The sequence below is a fragment of the Heterocephalus glaber genome, unplaced genomic scaffold, assembly GCF_053883595.1.
Source record: "Heterocephalus glaber isolate CG9 unplaced genomic scaffold, H.glaber_assembly_v1.0 deba00001689, whole genome shotgun sequence".
NCBI classification, from domain to species: Eukaryota; Metazoa; Chordata; class Mammalia; order Rodentia; family Bathyergidae; genus Heterocephalus; species Heterocephalus glaber.
The window spans coordinates 2,198,123-2,222,369 of NW_028258414.1; the positions used below are offsets into that span (position 1 = coordinate 2,198,123).

At 39.8% G+C, this 24,247-nt stretch overlaps 1 protein-coding gene across 3 annotated transcripts in view; it reads right to left on the minus strand.

The window, feature by feature from the left end:
- Adam10 (ADAM metallopeptidase domain 10) overlaps positions 1-24,247 on the minus strand; it is a 125,504-nt gene that overhangs the window by 78,969 nt on the left and 22,288 nt on the right. The window contains exons 1-2 of one of the 3 annotated variants that reach the window (XM_087198999.1): positions 18,754-18,934; positions 12,511-12,661 (exon numbers count right to left, since the gene is read on the minus strand). The exons of 1 other annotated variant lie outside the window; for it this stretch is intronic. Coding sequence is in view for 1 of the 2 variants with exons in the window: in XM_004855733.3 (XP_004855790.1) it covers positions 12,511-12,661 (151 nt within the window). In the remaining variant the exon portion in view is untranslated. Of the gene's footprint in view, positions 1-12,510; positions 12,662-18,753; positions 18,935-24,247 lie in introns of those variants that run through there. One more of the 3 variants, XM_004855733.3, reaches the window with a different exon arrangement.

A 24,247-nucleotide genomic window follows, 5' to 3' on the forward strand; every position in this document is an offset into this window, starting at 1 on the left:
TAGCAAGACTCGCAAAATAAAAAAATAAAAGGGCTAAGGAGGCAGCTCAGTTGTAGAGCACTTGTCTAGTATATGCAAGTCCCCGAGTTCAATTCCCAGTACCACAAAAATAAAACAAAATCACAGCGTACCAAATATCCAATTAAAACTTATCAGATGTAAAAAGCAAGAAATGTGAGCCAGGCATGATGGTGCATGCATGTAATCCCAGCACTTTCAGAGTCTTGCCAGGAGGCTTGCCAAGTTCAAACCCAGCCCAGGCAATACAGCAACTTAGAGAGACCCTGCCTCCAAAACAACAACAACAAAAAATGCTGTTGATGTAGCTTTACCAAAAAACCCTATCTTCCATCCTCAGCACTGCAAAAACAAACAAAGTAAGAGTAAAATTTTTTTTAAAAATCAGTGCCATGTGTGGAGGTACACACCTGTAATCACAGCACTTGGGAGGTGGAGGCAGGAGGACTGCCATGAGCTCAAGGCCAGCCTGGAACACATGGTGAGTTCAAGGCCAGCCTGAGCTATATAGTGAGACTCTGTCTCAAAAATTAAAATAAAATAAATCACTAAGGGCTGAGAATCTAGCTCAGAGGTAAGAGCTCTGAGGTCCTAGGTTCAATCATCAGAAAAGGAAAAGAAAAGCACAGGAGAGAGTAATGATGAGTTCCATCATCTATATGTTGAAGATATGTCAAAGGAGAGGAAAACCTGAGCATGATGAGAAAACAGAAGCTACAAGAGAAAAGAAGGACAAGGCAGAAAGAAGGGATCATGCACAAGTAGACTTTATTCTAGGAATGAGAGGCAGGTTTAATATTCTAAAATTATCCATGTAATTCACCACATTCAAGGAGAGAAAAGCCACATAATCCTCTCACTAGGTGTAGGAAAACCACCCACTCATGAGAAAAATTCTCAGCCATCTAGGAGACAGGAAGGTCTTTATGCTAATCTAAAATGGCCCCAAGGCCACACCTGCTTGGAAGGTGACTGGATCATGAGGCACCATAGCTGACTTTCGGTTAGAAGGTGGGTCTGTTCGGAGAGTGTGGGTGTGTGGGGGGAGGGGCGGTATCTCCCTTCCTGGCTCCTCTTTCTCTCTGCTATCTGGCTGCACAAGGTGAGGACCTGACCCTTCCAACATCCCGCATCTGCCTGAAGCCAGCCCACCAAGCAAGGCTTGAAATTTCTAAATCGATCTATGAAAAAACTACTAGAAATGATGAGTTTAACACAAAACACACCAAAAGCTTATTTTATGTACGAAAAGCAAAACATTGCAGGATAAAATCTGAAAACAATTCCACTTACAGTAGCACTTTAAAGAGTACTCAGGAATAAATTTATTAAAAGATATATAATGCCTTCTACATTGAAAACTATGAAACACTCCTGAAAGAAACTAAGGAAGACCTAAATCAATGAAGGGCTGTGAAGACAAGTATTAGGCTGGGAATGTAGCACAGTGGTACAACGTCTTCTCTTTTCCTTAATTTCAAGTCCATCTTGATATCCTTTTAGTTTAAAGCTAGACTCACTTTCAACTTACCAGAAACTCCTAGGGCTTCCCACAAGGACTTTAGGAAACATATGCTTAAAGTCTCAAAGCCTTAAGATTCTGACCTCCTATAGGAAGTAATCAACAAAAACAAAAAAAATGGGTTTTTCTTTTCTGGGGTTTTTGGGGGGGGGGGGTTACTGGGGCTTGAACTCTAGGTCTTCATGCTAAACTGTCTCACTAAGTTGCCAGGGCTGGCTTTGAACTTGTGATCATCCTACCTCAGACTTCTGAGTAGCTGAAATGACACAAAACCAATACATCCTCTAAGCAGGAATCCCACCAAATTAAAAATAGATTATTATGGATAAATGAGAATCCTGTCTGAATTCTTGTTGCCTATTATGTCTTTATAAAATTATTTCCACCAATTGACAGAAAATTCTTGACCATATATTCAAGTATAAATGCAAGCATCATTTTTCATAAAAGACCACAATACTGTATTTGAAAAATACTGAAAAGGGTGGGTATCTGTTAAGCAGATCAAACACTAACTATCCATGGGATTAATTAATTTAACATTTGGAATCTCTTATTCAGCAATGTCATTACACCTGTAAACCACTGTAAACAAGAGCATTAGCAGTCCATAGAACAAAGAGAAAGTAAAAGCTTCAAAGACATGAACCCTCCCCGCAAAAAATGTTAACATCATCCCCATTGTTGATTTTAGATTGAAGCCACATATAAAATCAGCTCTAAATTATCCATGTACTGTCAAGCAACAGTTCAGTACAACAAATTTAGATCACACCCCCAAATTCACTGCTTTTATTAATATATAATTTTTTTTTTTTTGGTACCGGGGATCGAACTTGGGTCCTTGCATTTGCGCAGCAGGCAGTGAAACCACTGAGCTAAATCCCCGGCCCAATATATAAATTAATGTGCATCTAAAACATTCCTCAACAGAAGGAACTAAGGAGAGCCCAGAAGAAAGGTAAATGTAGAAATAAATCAGACTGAATTAAACTCTGTTATGATCTATGAAATAAACCACAAATGAATAATCAGGAGTTGGACATAATTTAACTAAGCCATTGGATTCCATCCAATTTTCTAATTTAATTTCCACTACCATCTGTTTTATAGTTCTTATCTTTATGCTATTTTAGTATTTTATAAGATACAAATTCTTTACAATATTCCTTTTGTATCTTATAAAATAATAATAATAAAAAGTAGCTAATCCACACATACCTTTCTAGTTTTTGAACAAGACCCCAATAAAAAACTATCCCAAAATACATCTTGATTCTTGCCTTGTTTAAGCTTTGTTTAAACCAAAGGTCAAAAAACCTGCAGGGAATATGCTGCCTAAAAGTCACTACTGTATATTCTAGCCGAGTACAGTGGTACATGCCTATGATTCCAGCTATTGTTACGCTGAGGCAGGAAGATCACAAGTTTGAGCTCAGCCTAGACAACTTAGCAAGACCCTGTCTCAAAATAAAAAATAAGAAAGTTGGGCCGGGGATTTAGCTCAGTGGTTCCGGCACCTGCCTCGCAAGTGCAAGGACCCAATTTCGATCCCCAGTACCAAAAGTAAATAAATAAATAAATAAGAAAGTTAGGAATGTAACTTACTACTGAGCCCTGAGTTCAATGTCCAGCACTAGGGGAAAAGAAGAATAAAACTATATACAATAGAATATGATTCAGTTTTAAAAAGTAATAAAATTCAGAAACATGCTACAACATGGATGAACTTTGAAAACATTATGGTTGAAATAAGGCAGACACAAGTCAGTAAATAAGGCATTATGGTAACTGAAATAAGTCATTCATAAACATTCTATGATTCCATATATATGAAGTACCTAGAAAACCAAATTCACCAAGACAAAAGGAAAATGGTAGGGCTGGGCATCATGGCAGATGCCTATAGTTCCAACTAACAAATGACAGCAATTGAAAAAACTACACCAAAGTGATGCTGTATCCCCAGTCCCACTACTCTGAATATGTGACTGCACTGGGTGGTAACAGCTGGTTTCCCTTCTCCAGCTTTAGAAAAGCACTATACCCAAACCAGACAAATAGCATAGGTGCTGGAACCACTTCTGGTGCAAAGCAACAAAACAAATGCTAGGGTATGATTCCACAAGATCTCTGGTAGGTCATGTACCTTTGGATCTTTATAGAAAGAAGTACTTTTCCATGGGTTAGAAAAGGTAGAATATAGAGTAAAAAGAAGCTGCCTTTGCCAGTGGATTGTTATTTTAATAAACACAGTATGGGTCTGATGATGTGAAGAAGCCAGCAGCAGGTAAAAGGTGCATTCCTGCACTGAAGGACCAAAGGGCTGAACTAATGAAGTATCCTGGCAGCACAGAGAGGAAGTGGAAGGGCAGAAACTTGCTTCCAGGTCTATGGGAGTAACAGATACCAGGTCTGTTGTACTGATAAATGACCGACCACCTTATCTAAGTGGAACAGGCAGAGCAGACTGGGTTAGTGATTACTAAGAGTGACTGCACTTGCTGAAGTCCCCAGAAAGCATTTCCTCTGAACACTCACCTTCTCAATAAAAGTTCAAGCGTCTCTCTATCCAAATTAAGACAAGCTGCCTATGTTAGCATCAAATATTACTTATTCAATTACCAAGTTTACTTACATTGCTGTACTTTTCAAAACAGCGAAGTCCTATTTCAAATTATCTCACAGAAATCCAATATTCTTTGTTTTGCTTTGTTTTGTTTTGTTTTTGGTACCAGGGATTGAACTCAGGTCCTTGAACTTCCAAGGCAGGCGGTGGAACCACTGAGCTAAATGCCCGGCCCCAATATTCTTTTAAAAGGATAAAATAGAACAGATTTATAGAGGGGACAGAATAGAGTCAGTCCCTGGGCACCCCGCTGAGCAACACTTGAAGCTTCTATGGAAATTCTAAGGCTCTACAGTCTTGTTTTTCTGTTTCTTTTGTTTTTTATGCTTTCAGAGACTGAACTCAGGGTCTCACACATGCTAGGCAAGCATGTACCAATGAGCTACATCACCTCCTCTTTTTTATTTTTTATTTTGAGATGGGGTCTCACTAAATCACTGAATTGCTCAAGCTGGGCTGAACTTGTGATCCCTCTGCTTCAGACACCCAGAGTGCAAAAAAAAAAAAAAAAACCAGCACAAATGTATTGGGCCCGGGGATTTAGCTCAGTGGTTCCGCCGCCTGCCTCACAAGCTCAAGGACCCAAATTCAATCCCTGGTTCCAAAAAAAAAAAAAAAACAGACTCCCAGAGTGCGCTACCATGCCCAGCCAGTCTCCAGTTTTAAAACCCAGGCTTAAGTGAAGGGCCTGAGGCAGAAAAATTACCAGAAGTAAGCAGAAATACATAAAGAAACGAGTTACTGGGCCGGGGATTTAGCTCAGTGGTTTCTCCGCCTGCTGCGCAAGCGCAAGGACCCAAGTTTGATCCCCGGTACCAAAAAGAAAAAAGAAACGAGTTACCAAGGAAAATAAAAGTGAAACTATAACTCGAGCTAAAGTCATAACTTTATCCTATGTAAGAAGACAAACAGAACAACATTAATCTTCCTCATTTAGTGGAGAGCCGGTGGAAGAATGTGCCTTGATAACATGATTACAGAACAAAGGATTACATGTGCCATGCACGATTATAGCTTAAATTTATCTACTGAAGAGGAAAATAAGGTTTCTGTACATATTTTCCAACCCATGCAACTACTGCCATGTGAACTACTATATATAAAACACTGAAACAATTACGGATTTAAGAGTAGAGGAACACTTCAATTATTCAAATGCTTAATGTCAATCATATGTATAAAATCATTAAAATTACCTAAATTCACTAACTTCACAAATTAGGGAAAAGGGTAACTGATTGAGATCATACATATAAAGCGGGAATCTGAATCTGAACCAAGCTTTCAATGAGCTAACCTATGACCTTCCCACATCAACTGTATCTCCCTGTTGAGGCCATTACAACCACAGCTCCAGGACGATAAGATGCAGTCCTCCTGGTGAAAGGCAAAAATAAAAGGGTGATTTCTAGAGCATGAGTGATGTTAAATCTAAAATCAGAAGAAGTAGATCAAAGAAGTAAATTTGGCGGTATACACCCATGTCTCAGAAAGGCCATCCAACATTAATTGGAACAAAGTGAACTCGAAGGTCTCTCAAGATATACATTATAGGGGCCAGAGATTTAGCTCAGCGGTTCCACAGCCTGCCTCGCAAGCGCAAGGTCCCAAGTTTGATCCCGGTACCAAAAAAAAAAAAAAAAACACACAACAGATTCAAATAAAAAAAATCTTTGCCAGGCATGGAGGTGTACACCTGTCATCCCAGCACTCAAAGAGCTGAGGCAAGAGGATCTCCAGGAATTCAAAGCCAGCCTGAACTACATAGTGAAAACCTGTCTTTAGAAAACAACAACAAAAAACTCTTTACCCTTAAATGTGACTATTTTATTGGACTGTTTTATTAACATTAATAAAAGCTTGACAGTAATATGTTTTGCTTTGGTTTGGTTTTATTTTTCAGACAGGGTCTCCTATGTAATTCAGGCTGGCCTTGAACCCACTACTGTAGCTCAGGCTGGCCTTGAACTTGCAGCGATCTTCCTGCCTCAGCCTCCTGAGTGCTGGGATTATAGCCATACACCACCATGCCCAGATATTTTTTAACTGATTCCTTATTCTTAGAAAATGACCCTGTAACCACCTAGCTGCTCAAACCAGAAAACTGCCTTTTTCTTCTCTTTATACCTTGGCATGTTAACAAATTCAATCAATTCTACCTGCAAAATATCTCTCAAATTCACTAAGGCTCCTTCATCATCCCCAATACCATCTTAATCCAAGCCGAAACTGCCCTGAGGACAAGGACCCAGGCCCTGAGTAGCCGTGGTACGGCTGCTCCTTACCTTCCAAAGTGGTCTGATTCTCAGCCTCATAAAGTTCCTCATAAAACTCTTCCATATCTAAGTAAAAGAAGTCACTGTGATGAACCGGAGCTCTCAGAGACATGGTTCACACATCCCTCTCCAGCCTTGTTTAAAGCCACTCTCCCCAGCCAATAATAATAACAATAATTTTTTAAACCTCTCTTCCTCACATTTTAACCACCAGTCCTACTGAAATGCCTTCAATTCTGAGAACATGCCACTTTTCATCTCAGTATCTTTGCCCATTCTGCTTCCTGTGTCCAAAGCGTATACATTTCCTCCTCCTCTTTGCCTACTGGCTTGCTTCTCTAGTCACTCTTCCGACACCGACTGACCTGTCATTTCCTAAAGTGACTTTCCTGAGTGAGACAGCACCCTCCTCTGCCCCACAGCACCCTTCTGAACACCCTGTCCTAACTCTGATCTGAGCTGCGCCCTTCCTAACCCTACACCCCTGACTCTCCCGACAGGCACAAACTCCACACCAGCGAGGGCCTGTCTCATGCAGCTGCTCTATTTCTAATGACAGTGCCAAGCACAAGACATATTTAATAAACATACAGAACAATGAAAGGGTTGAAGTTAATTAAGAAAGGCAATTTAGTAAATTATGGCACACTAAAACTACAGAAACATTTCACAGCTCAAATAAACTTAAAGCTAAAGGAAATATATTCATTCATTCATTCATTCTACTGAACAGAGACCAAGCTTCTATTTAAATGAATTACTAGTTAAGTCTCTTCAGATGGAGGGGAAGGGAGGACAGGTGTAGGGGAAGTAAAAAGAACATGTGTTATGCACATGCACCAACATCCCATAAGAAATGTAACCACTGTGTACCGGAAACATGTACTCATAAAACTGTAATTGTTAAAAAGGAGAGTTTCTAGGGGCCGGGGATTTAGCTCAGTGGTTCCGGCACCTGCCTCAAAAGTGCAAGGACCCGAGTTCAATCCCCGGTACAAAAAAAAAGGAGTTTCTAAATATAAAACAAATAAGACAACAACAACAATAAAAAAACCCCTATGCCAGGGCCAGGGTTTTACCTCAGTGGTGCCATTGCCTGCCTCGCAAGCACAAGGTCCCAAGTTCGATTCCCAGCACCAAAAAACAAACAAAAAAACCTATGCCAGACATGGTGGCACACACCAGTAACTCCAGCTACTGGAAGGCAGAGGCAGGAAGATCACAAGTTAAAGGCCAGTCTAGGAAACCCAAGCCTTCTCTCAAAAAAGCTAAAAGAAGGAAATGCAAATCAAAACTACAATGAGATTTCATCTCACCCCAGTCAGAATGTCTATCATCAGGAACACAAAAAATAATAAAGATTGCTGAAGACTAGAACAATTCCACTGCTGGTGGAGATGTAAATTTGTACAGCCCCTGTGGAAATCAAGATGGAGGTTTGTCTTAAAAATAAAGCTACCCAGTGGTTCCACCGCCTGCCTCACAAGAGCAAGGTCCCAAGTTCAATCCCCAGTACAAACAAAAAAGAGCTACCATTTGATCCATTGGTACAACTGCTTGGTCTATACACCACACACTGAAGTCAGCACACTACAGGCTGACTGTGTACCCATGTTTTTTGCAGTTTAATTCACAATAGCCAAGATATGGACCCAGGTTAGATCTCCATCAACAGATGAATGGATATAGAAAATGTGGCATATATGTAACAATGGAATATTACATAGCCACAAGGAAGAATGAAATTCTGTCATTTGCAAGAACATGGATGGATCTGGAGACCAGCATGTTGAGTGAACTAAGTCAGACTTAGACAAATATCAAATGTCCTTCCTAGTATCTAAAAAGATGACAAGAAAGTAGAAGGGAGACTATTACTAGACAAGAGGAGGGGAATAAAGGGGGGGATGTCAGGGTGGGTATAAGGGAGATGGATATGAGCAATATTACACACATTGAAACCCCCTAAACTAGGAGGGAGGGCAGGACAAGGGGGTAATGGGTGGGTTAAAATGATCAAAAAATGTTATATGCACATACAAATCTGCCAAAGTGAAACCCATTAATCTGTATAACCAATTTAAAAGTGAAAAACAAAAAGAAAAAGAAAGAATGAAAGAAGCCATGGGAAATAAGAAAAGTAATTTTCAAAAATGTACAAAAGAGGGCCAGGGATTTAGTTCAGTGGTTCCACCGCCTGCCTCACAAACACAAGGTCCCGAGTTCAATCCCCAGTACCAAAAAAAAAAGGGGGAACTATATAGGTAATTACCAAAGAAACTGTTAAGATATCATACTTCTATACAAGACTTACTGGTGCCTGATAAAATTATCCAAACAAGTGTATTACAATAAAACCAATAAACTAAACAAATTCAGTCAACAGTTACTATAAAATATGTTTAGGTATAATGAGATATGACAAATAGATAAATAACTTTTACCAAATTAAAACCCTTTCTATACCTAAACCTACATGGAGCTTAATCACTTGAAAAAAAAGGGGGGCCAGGGATTTAGCTCAGTGGTTCTGGTGCCTGCCACACAAGCACAAGTTCCCAAGTTCAATCCCCGGTACCAAAAAATTAAAACAAAACAAAACAAAAAAACAGTGCATTGGGATTGAATCTGATGGGATATTTATCTCAAAAGAGACCCAAATGCACATGCAATGTGCTAATATGAGATATAACTTAAATTAAGGGGGGAAACATGCATAAGCGTTTCCATTGTGCACATGCCTTTCTTACTGGAGATTGAACACAGGGCCTTCCACAGAGCTGCATCCTCTACCTTTACTTTTTATTTAGAGTCAAGAGTCTCAGGATTGGGGATTTAGCTCAGCTGTCACACTGCCTGCCTTGAAAGCACAAGGTCCCGAGTTCGATCCCAGGTACCAAAAAAAAAAAAAAAAAAGAGTCAGAAAAAATTTTCATACTCTTACTGCTATTCCTGCTTCAAAGCAAAAGGGAAAATCCACTGCACGTTTTTTAAAAAATTCATTTCCCCGGCACCTGCCTCACAACCACAAGGTCCAGAGATCCATCCCCAGTACCTCCAAAAAATAAATAAAAATTCATTTCCCTCTCTTCTAGGTAAGAGATTAGTGCTTTAAAAAGATTTTTTAAAAAAAGAATGCTTCACATTAAAATCATACCTAGTAAGCTAACCTCAGCAGGGCTGGGGATGTAGCTCAGTGACAGAGCACTTACTGTACTTGCCCAGAATGCACAAGACCCAGAATTCAATCCCCAGCATCAAAAGAAAAAGAAGCTAAACTCAAAACTGATTAGTTCTCAGCATAAAATTCACAGTGCAGCTGGGCATGGTGGCACACGCCTGTAATCCCAGCACTCGGGAGGCAGAGGCAAGAGGATCGTCATGAGTTTGAGACCAGCCTGAACTACATAGCAAGACCCTGTCTCAATACATTAATTAATTAGTTATATCACGTGTTTAGTCAGGCAAAATTAACATGAACATGAACAGGCTGGCCTCAAACGCCGAGTCTCCCAGGTGCTGAAATTACATCTGAAATTACATCGATCCCCGGTACCAAAAAAAAAACAACATTACATCGTATTATATAGAACCAAGACTTAAACAATATAAAATTGCATTTTACAAAAATCATATAGACAAGCTGGGCATTTCACTCAGTGGCACTGCACCTGCCTTGCCAGTGCAAGGTCATGAGTTCAATCCCTGGTACGAAAGAAAAAAAAAATCACATAGACAAAATTCCTAATGAAATGACACTATATTGGCAGTACACATACATGATAGTTAAACCAGGAATATATGCTAGTTAGAAAGGTTACAACATGTAATTTAGTAGTATTTAAGAATAAGCCAGGCATGGTGGCACATGCCTGTAATCATTCTCAAAAGGATGAGACAGGCAGACAGCAAGTTTGAGGTCAGCAAGTTTGAGGTGGGCAACTTAGTGAAACCCTGTCTCAAAATTAAAAATGAATAAGGGCTAAGGATGGAGCTCAGTGACAGCAATTGTCTAACATGCTCAAGGACCTAGGTTCAATCCCCAGAACCACCAAAAAAAAAAAAAAAGAATAAATGAATATAGTCATTGGTTGGTATATAACATATATTTACACGAACATAAGTAAAACAGCAGATTAAAGGGTAACAAAGCTATCTTGGGAAGTAGGTGTGACCTGTTAATTACAAGATCCCAGAACACATGCACAGAACAGTTCCCAAAGCCCTACACGTGGACTTTTCCTGAGAACTCCAGCACGTTTCCAAGAGGATGGCCTAGATCTGAAGTCAGCCTGAGGTGTGGGATCCCAGCACCACCTCTCAGGACCCATATGTAGATGTCCTCACAGGTTTCCTGAGATTTGGACAGCATAAAAGGACAAAGACACCATGAAGAGCTGGCCATAGTGGCTTTCCTCATGATAGCCCACCCTGGTTTGTCTAGGGTGTACCTTTTCTCTTTTCAGCCCACGCTCACTCCACAAAGCCAGTTCCTCCCTCACTCTTCACTTTTACTTTTTCAAATAAACTTTGTGATTGTTTTGTTGCTCATTTCATTCAATTCTTTGGTTGAGACAAGAAGAACCTAGAATCCAACTCCAGAAGGAGAAGTGAGCAACTTAAAACCTGGTAACATTTACTTGGCGAGCCACTTTTACAAAGAGCTACCCAGCCACATAAGAACTGAAAGAAAACAAATTTTCTAATCAATATAAACATCCTACATCTCATAATACAATAAATTGGCCAACTACTTAGTGATTAAGAACTGCTATGGGGCTGGTATAGCTCAGTGGCAAAAACAACTTGCCTAGCATTCAAAAGACCCAGGGTTTGACTCCCAGCACTACCAAAAAAAAATTTTTTTTTCAAGGAAGCACCACACAAGGTAAAACATGACTATAATTCTAACACTCAGGAGGCTAAGGCAGGAGGATTCCTCAGAGTTCAAGACCAGCCTGGGTTACATAGTGAGTTCAAGGTCTCAAAAAATAACAAATAAAAAAGGAAGCATTTAGGGAATCTTATACCAGTGTGCAGAACAGTTTCATCATGAACAGGAGAAGCTGCGAAACTCACTGGGAAGGAAACTAACACAGAGATCTCAATCTAGTTACACCAGTAGACTTAAGGACAAATGGACAGCTTGGGGTTGTTCTGTCTGCAATTCTAGGGACTGAATACAGGGCCTTTGCACAAAGCTGCATCTCTGGTCCTTTTATTTTCTATTTTGAAGGATCCACTAAGTCCCTAAATTGTCCAGGATGGGCTCAAACTTGTGATGCTCCTTCTTCAGCCTCCTAGGCTGCTGGAATTACAGGCACGCGCCACCACAGCCTGCTCAAAAGGAACCCAGGTAAGAATTACAGCAGCAAGAAAGAAGTTACAGCAAAGATCACAAAGATTTCACAGATAAGTACCTCAAGCGGACAGAAAAAAGTAAAATACAGGGTTTGAGTCAGTCGGGCCCTGCTCAAATCTGTGCTATGTGAGCTAGCGTCCCTGAGCCGAAGCTTCCTCAGAGAGACCTGCCCTGTTGGGGTGCTGAAAGATGAGCAGAAAGCACAGGGAAGCGCAGAGAGTTCAGCAGGCGTGCAGTGAGCATGATTCCCCCCGGCTCTCCTTTCTTTACTCAACTCCATTTCAGAACTGAACACAGCACACAGGTAATCTGTCTACCACGAGTTATTTTAGAACCGATAAAACTAACTTGGTGAGAAAGGAAATGATTTATTTAATAGCACACAACTAGTTACCTTTCGGCTGGCACCAGAAGGCAGATACACTGATAAAAAAACATATACAAAGTGGAGGGACACTGTGAACACAGAATCTCCTTTAAAGACCTATTAAGATCTCAATCCTGAATTCAGAACACGAAAATTTGTTGCCTTAAAAACATAAGCAGACAATCCATTTCTTAAAAACATTTTTAATGCATGTTCCAAATTCTAGTGGAGATTGAATTTCCAAATGAGAATGTTTCCATTAGGGAAAAAAAGGAGTATAAGCTTCCTCTTCGACACAAACTGGGGAGCTTCCACCACAGTCATCGCTTTACTCACCTTCCGAGTGCATGGAAATCTAGACGTAAAAACTGGTCCTCGTGTGACACTGCTCTTTTGGCACGCTGATGTTTTTGGTGTAATGAATCCACATTATAAGATAATCCTTCATAATGTCTAATATATTTGTTTAGAGGGTTTCCATACTGACCTATAAAAAAGACAACAATTTAAATTAGTAATTTTTTTTTGAGACAGGGTATTGCCATGTAGCTCAAGCTGGCCTCAAACTCAAGATCCTCCTGCTTCAGCCTCCTGAGTGCTGAAATTACAGGTGTGTACCACCATAACTGCTCTTAAATTAGCATCATCATAAAAGCCCCTTCTAGTTCTATTAAGAGTCCATAATTATTCAAATATGTATGAATATGTACCGAATGGTCTCACTAATCTCATACTAATTAATACTATGAAGTCCTCAAAAATATTATTCTCTTTTCATATTTGTTTTGTCTAGTGGTGTGGTACTAAGAATCTATGCAGGAGGTCTGTATTACCGAGCTACATCCTCAGCTCTTTTTTAAATTCTTACTTTGAGACAGTCTCCTAAATTGTCTAGGCACTTGCTAATCCTTCTGCCTCAACCTCCATCAACGTTGGGACTACAGGCATGGATCCCCATGCCTGGTTTTTCCCATGTATTACTACAATGGCAATTTCAATTATATACAAGTTTGGACATTAGCTGAAGGTGTCTTAGGTTGAGGAAGTTCATTTTTATCATACTTTGCTGATAAAAACTATGAGGGAAAGATGGTGATTTTATTATTTGTTCTTTCTGGATCTACTAAAAATAATCTTGGGTGTGGTGGCACATACCTGTAATTCCAGCTACTCAGGAGGCTGAGACAGGAGGATCACAAGTTTGAGACCACCCTTGATAATTTAGGGAGTCCCTCAAAGTTAAAATTCTAAAAAGGGATAGAGATGTAGCTCAGTGTTAAATCACTGGCCTACCATCCTCAAGCCCCTGAGTTCAATCCTCAGTACCAAAAAAACTGAAAAGTGGGCCAGGGATTTAGCTCAGCAGTACCTCGTCTGCCTGGAAAGCACAAGGTCCTGAGTTCAATCCCCGGTACAAAAATAAAGAAGAAGAAGAAAGATAATCTTAGTGTTTTTCTTTCTAGTTTGTCAATATGATGAATTAAGATGGGCATGGTGGCGCATGCCTGTAATCCCAGCACTTGGAAGGCTGAGGCAGGAGGATCCCCATGAGTTCAAGTCTAGCCTGGACTACACAGCAAGACCCTGTCTCTCAAAAAAAAAAACAAGCAATATGATTAAACTGGTTTTTGAATGTTAAACAAACCTTGCATTTCTGAGATAAACCTCATTTGATCATATTCTCAGATTCAATCTGCTAAAATTTTTTTCAGTTTTTTGGGTTTTGAGACATGTTCTTCCTATGTTGCCCAGGTGGGCCCCAAACTTGAGATTCTCCTACCTATGCTTCCCAAGTAGCTAGGATTACAGATGTACATCATAATACCAGCTGTTTAGAAATCTGGTTGTCTATATTTATGATAAATACTGATTTGTAGTTTTTTTGTATTATCTCTGTCAAGTTTGAGCACCAGGGTGAAAAAATGGGATGAGAAGAATTATCTCTTCTTTAATTTTCTGGACAAGTTTATATGGAATTGGTATTTCCTCTTTGACTGGTAAAATTACCAGTGAAGCCATCTTAGCCTAGAGTTTTCTTGGTGGAAAAGTTTTTAACTACAATTTCAGCTTCATAAATAGATAAAAAGCTATTCATGGTATGTACTTCTTCTTGGGTGGACTTCAATTCTAAGTGTTTAGCACTATAAATGTTCTCTAAGTACTGTGTTAGGAGCAACTCCCAAATTCAGTAATGTTTTCATTTTCACTCTGCTTAGCATACTTTCTAATTCCCTTTTGACTTCTTTGATGCGTGTGCTATTTAGAAGTCTGTTATTTAAGCCAGGTGGGTGGGGCACACAGGAGGATCTAGAGTTTGAGCTCTGCCTAGTAACTTAGTAAGGGCCTGTCTCTAAATAAAAACTATAAAGGAATGGAGATGTAGCTCATTCACTCCTCTGTAACAACAACAAAAATTGTAGTAATCTGATAGTTTTCAAATGCTCAGGATTTTTCAACTACATTTCTGTTATTGACTTCTAATTTAATTCCTCTACAGCCAGAAAACATAGTTTGTATGTCATCAGTTCTCTTACATACGCTGAGATTTCATTTACGACCCAGAGAAGGTCTCTCTTCACAAATTCATATATCACTTATGCTTGACAAGAATGTGCATTCTGCTATCATGGGGAGTGGGGTCTCGGAATCCCCATCTTTCCTCTTACTGGTGGGGTGATTTATAAACATCAATTAGGTCAGGTTGGTCAACAGTACTTCTCCAGTCCTCTGCACCATTACTATTTTCTATTGTTTTCTATTAAAACACTGTTTTCTATTATCGAGAAGTGCTGAAATCTGTTTAAGGTTGTGACTTTGTCTATGTTCCTCCTTTAAGTTCTTTGCCACATTGTTTTGCTTTGTTTTGTTTTGTTTTGTTTTGTTTGAGACAGTCTCATCTAGCTATGTAGTTCAGGCTGGCCACAGCAATGCTCCTGCCTCAGGCTCCTGAGTGCTGGGATTACAGGGACTTGCCAAGTCTGGCTCTTTCATGTATTACTGAAGCTCTGTTACTACACCCATAAAGACTTATGATTATCATGTCTTTTGGATTAATTCACTCCAGCATTATCAAGTGGCCTTTACCTTTTGAAATATTTTATACTTTAAAATCTACTTTGTGAAGCTGACGCAGAATCACGAGTTCAAAACCAGCCTGGACCCTTGCTAAAAAAAAAATTAAAAATAGGCCCCAGAGTTTAGCTCAGTGGTACCATGCCTGCCTCACAAGTGCAAGGTCCTGAGTTCAATCCCCAGTACAAAAAATAAATAAGTAAGTAAGTAATTCTACTTTGTGTGGCATCAATATAGCCACCCCATATTATTTTCCCCCTTGACTAGTATAGTGTTTCTCATAGTTTTGCTTTTGACCTATGTGTGTCTTTATATATATATATATATATATGTATATATATATATATACATATATATATATATTTTTTTTGTACTGAAGATTGAACTCAGAACCTTGCACATGTGTGTCTTTATATTTAAAATGAATTTCTGGACAAAAATAGATGCTGAAGGAAAGGCAACCTCTCTGGCAAATGGTGCTCTGAAAACTGGCTGTCCACATGATGAAGACAGAACCTGGACCCCTATCTCCTACTGTGCACTAAACTAAAACCAAAATGGATCAAAGATTAAATATTAAAATAGAAACAATCTGCTGGAAGAAAAGACAGGTATGGGCATAGGCAGGAACTTTCTGAACAGAATACCAAGTGCACAACAATTAACATCAAGAATCAACAAATGGGATCACATCAAATTAAAAAGCTTCTGCACAGCGAAGGAAACAACCAGCAGATTGAAGAGACAACCTACAGAAAAATTCCTGTCAGCTACACCTTGGATAGAGAAGCAATAGCTAGAACGTACAAAGAACTCAGAAAAGTTAGACACCCCAATAAAAAACCCAGTGAAAAACTGGGCAACTGAAATAAATAGACAGCAGTACAAATGACCAATAAACTGATGAAAAAAATGTTCAACATTGCTGGCCATTACAGAAATGCAAATTAAAACAACACTAAGAGTCCATCTTACTCCAGAAAGAATGGCTATGATCAAGAAATCGAATAATGCCGGATATGATGGCACACACCTGTAATCCCAGCACTTGGGAAGCTGAGGCAGGAGAATCACTGCAAGTGCGAGGCCAGCCTGGGCTACATAGTGAGTTCAAGGACAGCCTGAACTACATAGCAAGACCTTGTCTCAAAAAAAGAGAAATCAAATAGTAACAAATGCTGGGGAGAGAGGGTTTCAAGGAATGTAAACTAGCACAACCACTACAGAAGTCAGTATAGAGATTCCTCAAAACACTTAAAATATAGAAATTCCATTTGACTCAGCTATTCCCCTTCAGGTATCAGAATCTTCCTAAAAGAATGAAAGACATCATATTACAGTGATAATGTATAGCATGCTTACAGCAGGGCCATTCATAATAGCTAAATCTTAGAAGCAGCCTATATGTCCTCCATCAATAGATGAATGAATAAAGAAAATGCGGTGTTTACATATAATAGAGTACTACTCTGCTATAAAAAGGGCAAATCTGAGTCATTTGTAGGAAAACAGATGCACCTTGGGACCATAATTTTAAGGGAAATAAATCAGACACACAAGCTTATATATCACATGGTTTCTCTTATATGAAAAACCCAAAGTATACATAAATAAAAGAGCAGAATGAGACAGATAATAGGAAACAGGAAGATAGAGCTTTCTCAAATGGAAAGGGGAAAAAGAGATGGAGGGCAGACTGGAGGAGAAGGGGATGTAAAAAGAATTAAGATGTGTTATGTACACATACCAACTTCCCATCATGAATGCAAGCATTATTACTCCAAACGTACTATTAACAATTTAAATTTAAAAAACAAAAAAATAAAGTGAGTTTCTAGTAGGTCTCACTTTCTACCCATCTGCCAATCTCTGCCTGTTAAATGACTGTTTAGATTATGTAAATTTAGTGGTCCCTGGCTAGGGTGGGGCTTGATCCCCACCAATGCCCAAAACATAAACACAGTGGTTGCTATGAGATCAGATTTAACTCTATCATCTCCCTATTAGTTGTCTATTTGTATCATCTGTCTTTGTTCCCTTTCTCTGCCTTTTTTTGAACTCATTTTTTAATATTTTATCTGTTAGGTTATTAGCTAAACATTTTTGGCTATATTAATAGTGTCTTGGGCCAAGGATTTAGCTAAGTGGTTCCACTGCCTGCTTTGTAAGCGCAAGGTCCTGAGTTTGATCCCCGGTACCAAAAAAAAAAAAAAAAAAAAATAGTGGCTGCTTTAGGCTTTACCCTGTCCATCTTTGTTTCCTTTTTTTTTTTTTTGGTACGGGGGATGGAACTCAGAACCTTGTGCTTGCAAGGCAGGCAGCGGCACCACTGAGCTAAATCCCCGGCCCACACTGTCCATATTTAACTTAACCCAGCCTACTTTCAAGTGACACTGTATCACTTGGTATAATAAAGGTTGAGTATCCCTGTTTCAAAATGTAAAATGCTCCAAAAGCCTAAACTTGGGGGGAGGTGTGTGTGCTTTCGATTAAATCCAGGGCATCATGCATAAAACCTGAAAACTTCCTGAACTTCATGACAGAGGAAAGTTCCTCGTCTGATCTCACATGATGAGTCAAAATACACCAGCAAGGTAGCCTGCACCTGTAATCCCAGCATTCTCAGAGGCTGGGGCAGAAGGATCAAAAGTTCCAGTCCACCCTGAGCAATGAAGCAACTTAGCAAGAGCCTGTCTGTCACGGCTCAACGTAAAGGCCCCAGGCTCAAACCCAGGACAGGGAGGCAGGGGAAGGCACAAGTACTAAAAAATGATATCAAATTACCTGTGGGCCATGTATATAGGATACAGGAAACATAACCTTAAGTTTGTGTTTAGGCTTGGATCCCATTGCCAAGATATCTCATTTTGTGTATGTAAATATTCCAAAATCAGAAAAAAAAAGTCTGAACCTGAAACACTTCTGGTCCCAAGCAATTCTAACAAGGGCCCCTAAATCTGTATAAAAACCTGACATGGATATACTTCCAGTCTCTCCTCCCAGCATGTAGCATGTAGGCTATTGCCATCGTACAGTCTACTTACAACCCCAACACTATACTGTTTGTGTTTTAAACAGACAATTCTTTTTTTTTTTCGGTACCGGAGATCGAACTCAGGACCTTGCTCTTTCAAGGCAGCTGGCAGCACCACTGAGCTAAATCCCCGGCCCTAGACAATTATCTTTTAAAGGGATTTAACTAAGAACAAAACCATACACAGAATCATTGCCAGCACTCCTCATCCCTCTGTGCAGACCCACACTTGGCATCTCCATCTGGTACCCTTCCCTTTCTGCCTGATGACTTCCTGTAACCTTTCTTCCACTGGTGATAAACCGTTCCAGCTTTTTTATGTCAGAACATGTCTTTCTTTTGTCTTTGCTTTTGAAAGGTATTTTCACTGGGATCAAATTCTAGGTGGACAGGGTTAGCGCTTTTTTTTTTTCTGTTAGGTAAAGAGTTGCTTTAGCATGGTTTCATCTGTACCCTCCTGACAATAAACCTACTGTCATTTCTGCTCCTCTGAATACAATGTCTCCTTCTCCTAGGTGGCTTTTAATATCTTCCTCTTGATTAGTGACTGATGTCCTCTGGTGTAATCTTCATATTTCTTGAGCTCTGGTTTCCATGAACGACTTGAATCTGTGAGTTTACAGGGGTTTTTTTCTTTTATTGTTTCTCCAAATTCTCAAAATTCTTTTCTCATTTTCCTTACCCTCTCTTCAAGGACTCCAATTATAAATATATTAGTCTACTCAGAGTTTTCCTGTAACCTACTAATGGTCTTTTCATCTTTTTAAAAAATGTCTTTTTTTTTTTTTGCTGGGTGTGGTGGCACACACCTGTAATCCCAGCACTCAGGAGGCTGAGGGAGGAGGATCACTGTGAGTTTGTGGCCAGCCTGGGCTATATAGTGAGTTCAGGGCCAGCCTGAACTACAAAGGGAGACCCTGCCTCAAAAAACAAAAAAAGAAGTTTTTTTTTTTTCTTTCATGGTGGGTAACTTCTATTGGTATGTCTTCTAGTTTACTAATATTCTGCAAGGTATAATGTTTTAAATCCCATCTGGCATATTTCCATCAAAAACATCATAGGGGAAGGTTGGTTTTTTTGTGCCTGTGGTTTTTGTGGAGTTTTTTCTTCTGGTTTGGTTTTGGTACTGGGAATTAAACCCAAGACCTTCACACTGGGCTAAATCTCCAGACCTTTTTTTTATTTTTAGAGACAGGGTCTAAATTGCCAAAGTGCCCAGGCTAGGCTCTAACTTGAGATCCTCCTACCTCAGCCTTCTAGATCGCTGGGATTACAGGTGTGCACTAACACACCTGGTTAAAAACATCATTGTTTCATAGTCAAGAGCCTGGTACATGCCTGTAATCCCAGCATTCAAGGCTGAGGCAGAAAGATCTTGAAATCAAGGCCAGTCTGGTCTACATAACGAAGACCCTATGTCAAAAAAAAAAAAAATTACCCAATCTATTTTCCACATTCTTTTAGAATAATTTTAAGTTTATACTTGGATTTTTAAAAAATATCTTAGACAAGAGAAAAGATCAAGAAATCTAAGATGGCATGGTGTCGCACATCCTGAAAATCCCAGCACTCTAGGAGGCTGAGGCAGGATTGGAAATTGCCTGAGCAATTCAGTTACTTAGCAAGACCATCTCCAAAAAAAAAACCACTTTAAAAGGGGTGGGCTGGAGCTCAGGGCAAAGGCCCAGGGCTCAATGCCCAGTACCACCGAAAAAAATCAAGAATGAAGGTGCAGTGTAAGAACCACTGAGAGTTCCTTCCCTTCAGAAAGCCAAATACTGAATTCCCATTGCATTAATGAACCGGATTCCTCTTCAGTCTGAGGAGCAGCTGCACCTACTGACTGGGCTTTGCAAGCTGCTACTGCTTCCACTCTCTTTTCAGCACCAAAAAAGCTGTAAGTCAGGGTGCAGATGAAGCATTTTGTCACTTCTTAAAACTTGCAACAATAACTACTGCTGTGCTGGTGAAACAGGAATGAGAAGCTTGACTATTTACATGGCCGGGATAGTTATAACAAAGTCATCTTTTCTTTGTCCCACACACAAAGGAATTTTATAAAGCAACATAATGTTCACTTCCACTGGCAAAGAACCTGGGTAATGACTGTCCAGATCTCTGCAACTGAGATAGGAGATTATTCATGGGATTTAGTTGGGAAAGCTAAGAATGCTGTGCAGGAACACAGTTACGAAACGCACCTCATTATCACTGTCTTCTACAGAAGGCCTAGGAATGTTTCAGTATTTATATGATCTCAACAATGTGAAAAACTGGCTTAAGCTAATACACTCAAGTTATATTTAATAATCTCTCTACCCCAATACTTAATGAAGAGGGAAGGGAGAGTAAAAAATACTATATAAAAAGCAACCAGAGCCAGTAATATATATCTCATCTACTCGGGGTGCTGAGGCTGGATTATCAAAGCCACCCAATGCAATTTAGCAAAACCCTGTCTCAAACTAAAATATTTAAAAGGCTGGAGTTGTACCTCAAGCTCCCTATGTTCAATTCCCAATACTGCAAAATAAATGAATGGATGAATACAACCTACTGTGGCAGACCAGCAATGACCACAGTCAAAGGAGGCTGTAACATGGAGCAGCCATTCCCCACCCCCACCCCGATAATGGCTATAATGTACTCGGGGCTGGACCGAGGCCTACGTGACTCACAGGAGTATGTCACGTGTTGACACAGGATAGTACAGCTTCCGTGCCAATGGCTGTGGCTGAGATCTAAGGCCTGATCTGTGAAGCTGCAGGGCTCCCAGTGAGATAACACTGCAGCCAAGGACTGTAGGACCGTGGGGCTCCAACCCACATTCCATCCCCAGAGCTGCCCATCCCTTCATTGTCTTCAGTAACTTACTGGCTAACAAGAACCAACCTTTGGTCAGTTCCACAAGTGCCTAATCCTCCTTCCTGCAAGCCCTGCCTGTATCAGCTGTTATCACCAGATGCCACGAGTCCCTCCCCCCATTCTTACCCATGCCTGCATAATCGATAAATACCAACGGACCTGGTTGCTTGTGGTCCTCGCCACATGCTCAGCTTCATCACCATATGCTCAGCTTCATCACCACATGTTCAGCATGGCCCATCTCAGTTCTCCCCTATCTGTTTAAGTCTTGTTTCTGTGTCTCTTTCTTTCACCTTGCATCATATTACAACCCCCTTCTCTCTCCACTCACATGCAACTGAAAGGGAAAAATCCACTGCTCCCAGAGATAGAAGGTGAAAGAAGGAAGTCACCCCACTGGATCACACGTAGGCAGAGAAAAGCCACACCACCATGAGCATAACTCTGCACAACACATTACAGCAAAAACCATGAAAGAAACAATATATATATATATATATATATATATATATATATATATATTTTTTTTTTTTTTTTTTTAAATCTGAACCTGAGCATTGGAGTGCATGCTTGTAATCCCACCACATGGGAGGCTGAGGCAGGACCATTCCAAGTTTGAGTCCACCCTGAGCAACTTAGTGAGACTATCTCAAAATAAAAAAGGTCTGCATTTCTCAAAGAAGTAAAAGCAGCAAATAAACATATGAAAAAATGTTCAACATCACTGGTAATTTGAGAGATGCAGATGAAAACAACACTGAGATTCCACCTCATCCCAGGAAGAATGGCTGCTATCAAGAAATCAACCAATAACAAATGCTGGCGGGGGTGTGGGGAGAAAAGAACCCTTCTCCATTGTTGGTGGGAGTGCAGACTGGTGCAACCACTGTGGAAATCAGTATGGAGATACCTCAAAGAACTAGGCTTAGAGGTCCCATTTGACCCAGCTATTCCCCTGCTGGGTATTTTCCCAAAAGAATTAAAAGAATCATACCACAGTGATGTATGTGCACCCATGTTTATCGCGGCACAGTTCGTAACAGCTAAAGCTTGGTAATAGCCCAAGCACCCATCAACTGGAAACTGGATAAAGAAGATGTGGTTTTTTTATAAAATGGAGTACTACTCAGCCATAAAGAACAAGAAACTAGAAACATTTATAGCTAAATGGATGCATATTGAGGACATACTCTTCAGTGAAATAAATAGGACACACGTGTAAATACCGTGTAGTTTCTCTAGTGTGAGAAACTGAAAGTGTAAATAAGGATTAAAATGGTTAAAATGAATAATTAATAATTTGAAATAGGAAAAAAAGTTCCAAAGGGGGCAGAAGTAGGAGGGGAAGGGGAAAGGAAAGAAGGGAAAGGAAAAATTATGAGAAAAGGAAAAAATGGAAACAAAGTCTTTGTAAACAGGGACGGGAGCACAGGGAATGGGGAAAAATATGAACCAAGATACACCATGTACAGGTACAAGCACCCAATGATAAATGTAAACGTACTATATACCTAAAATGTACCAATAAAAGAATTTAAGCAATAAAAAATAAAGAAGGTCTGGGGATGTAGGTCTGAGTAAAGGTCTTGAGTTCCATCCCCAGTACAAAAAAAAAAAAAAAGAAAAAAAATTAAATTAAATTAAACCCAACTAAGAAGGAAACAAACAATTGAAAACAACCCTAGGCAAACTGGAAACAATCTTAGACAATATTAAGAAATTCTTATCACTTCTCTTCAGTACATCAACAACACTGAGGTTATACAGCAGAAGGTCCTTAACTTTTTTTTGGTACCTGGGATCGAACTCAGGACCTTGCACTTGCAAGGCAGGCGCTGGAACCACTGAGCTAAATCCCCGGCCCTGAAGGTCCTTAATTTTTAAAGATACATTTTTGAAATATTTAGCAGTAAAACAACATGAAATCCATGAACTTATATTCAGATAATTCCAGGAAAAAACAAAAAGTATGCAAATGATTATTTTAGAATCTACTTCTGGCGATAATAGAGTAAGAGACTGAATTTCGTCTACTTTCATATCAATCAGAAGACTGGACAAGATGATGCAAAGAGGAGGAACAAATGAGGTGAAATCTACCACAACTGACCCCACTCACTGCCCAGAAGCATTTTCCAGGTCCAAAAAGGGCAGGGAGAAGAAAACGACGTGCTGGTCCCACGGTGTAAGACAGAGAGAACTGAGGCCAAGGAGGCTGGGCATTTAGAACACACGGGATGGAGGGACGAGGAGGAGGCAGCTGGAAGAACTGCAAAGTGCACCCCCTTACAGTTCAAATACTGATCTGCACATCTAAGAGGGTGACTATCCCACCATGGAAAATGGGACCACAGGCAGCTCATACAGGGCTGGAAGTGTTCACACTCCTGCCACAGAGAAGAGGGCCCAACCCCATACTGCTTGGGCCTCAGGTGCAGCCCTCTAAAGACTCTTACTTAGTGGGGTCAGTTGGCCTTGGACCAGAGGCTGTTCTCAACCTGCACTAACAGAGCTCAAACAGTCTTCCAAACTTAAATAACAACGTGGATTTAACCGAGTCCTAGTAGTTTAGCTGCCAAAACAGCATGAAAGCATTCAAAGGGAAGACAAAATTAAATGCCCCAAAAATATAAAAATCAGAATGTTCTGTATCCAATCAAAAATTACCATGCATGTATAGAAGGAAAATACAAATACATTTTTCTCCCATAACTAGAAGAAAAATCAGTCATTAGAAGCAAATGTTAAAGACGAAATTAGCAAACAGGGTTAAAACAAACTGGATATGGTGGTGTATTCTAGGAGGCTTAGGCAGGAGGATCACAAGTTCCAGCCTTGCCTGGGCAACTTAGTGATTCAGTAAGACTCTGCCTCAAAAAATAAAAAGGTCTAGGGATATAGATCAGTGTGAAGGCCCTGGGTTCAACTCCCTGTACCAGAAAAAGTAATTTATTTACATTTATTTAGGGAGCATATTAAAAATATAACTATAAATCTAAGTCAACACAACCCAAAGAGAATTAAGTATATAAAAGAAAAATCACATAAAGACAAACCATTTATAAATACCATACTGTTTCTCTGGTGTGAGAAACTGAATGT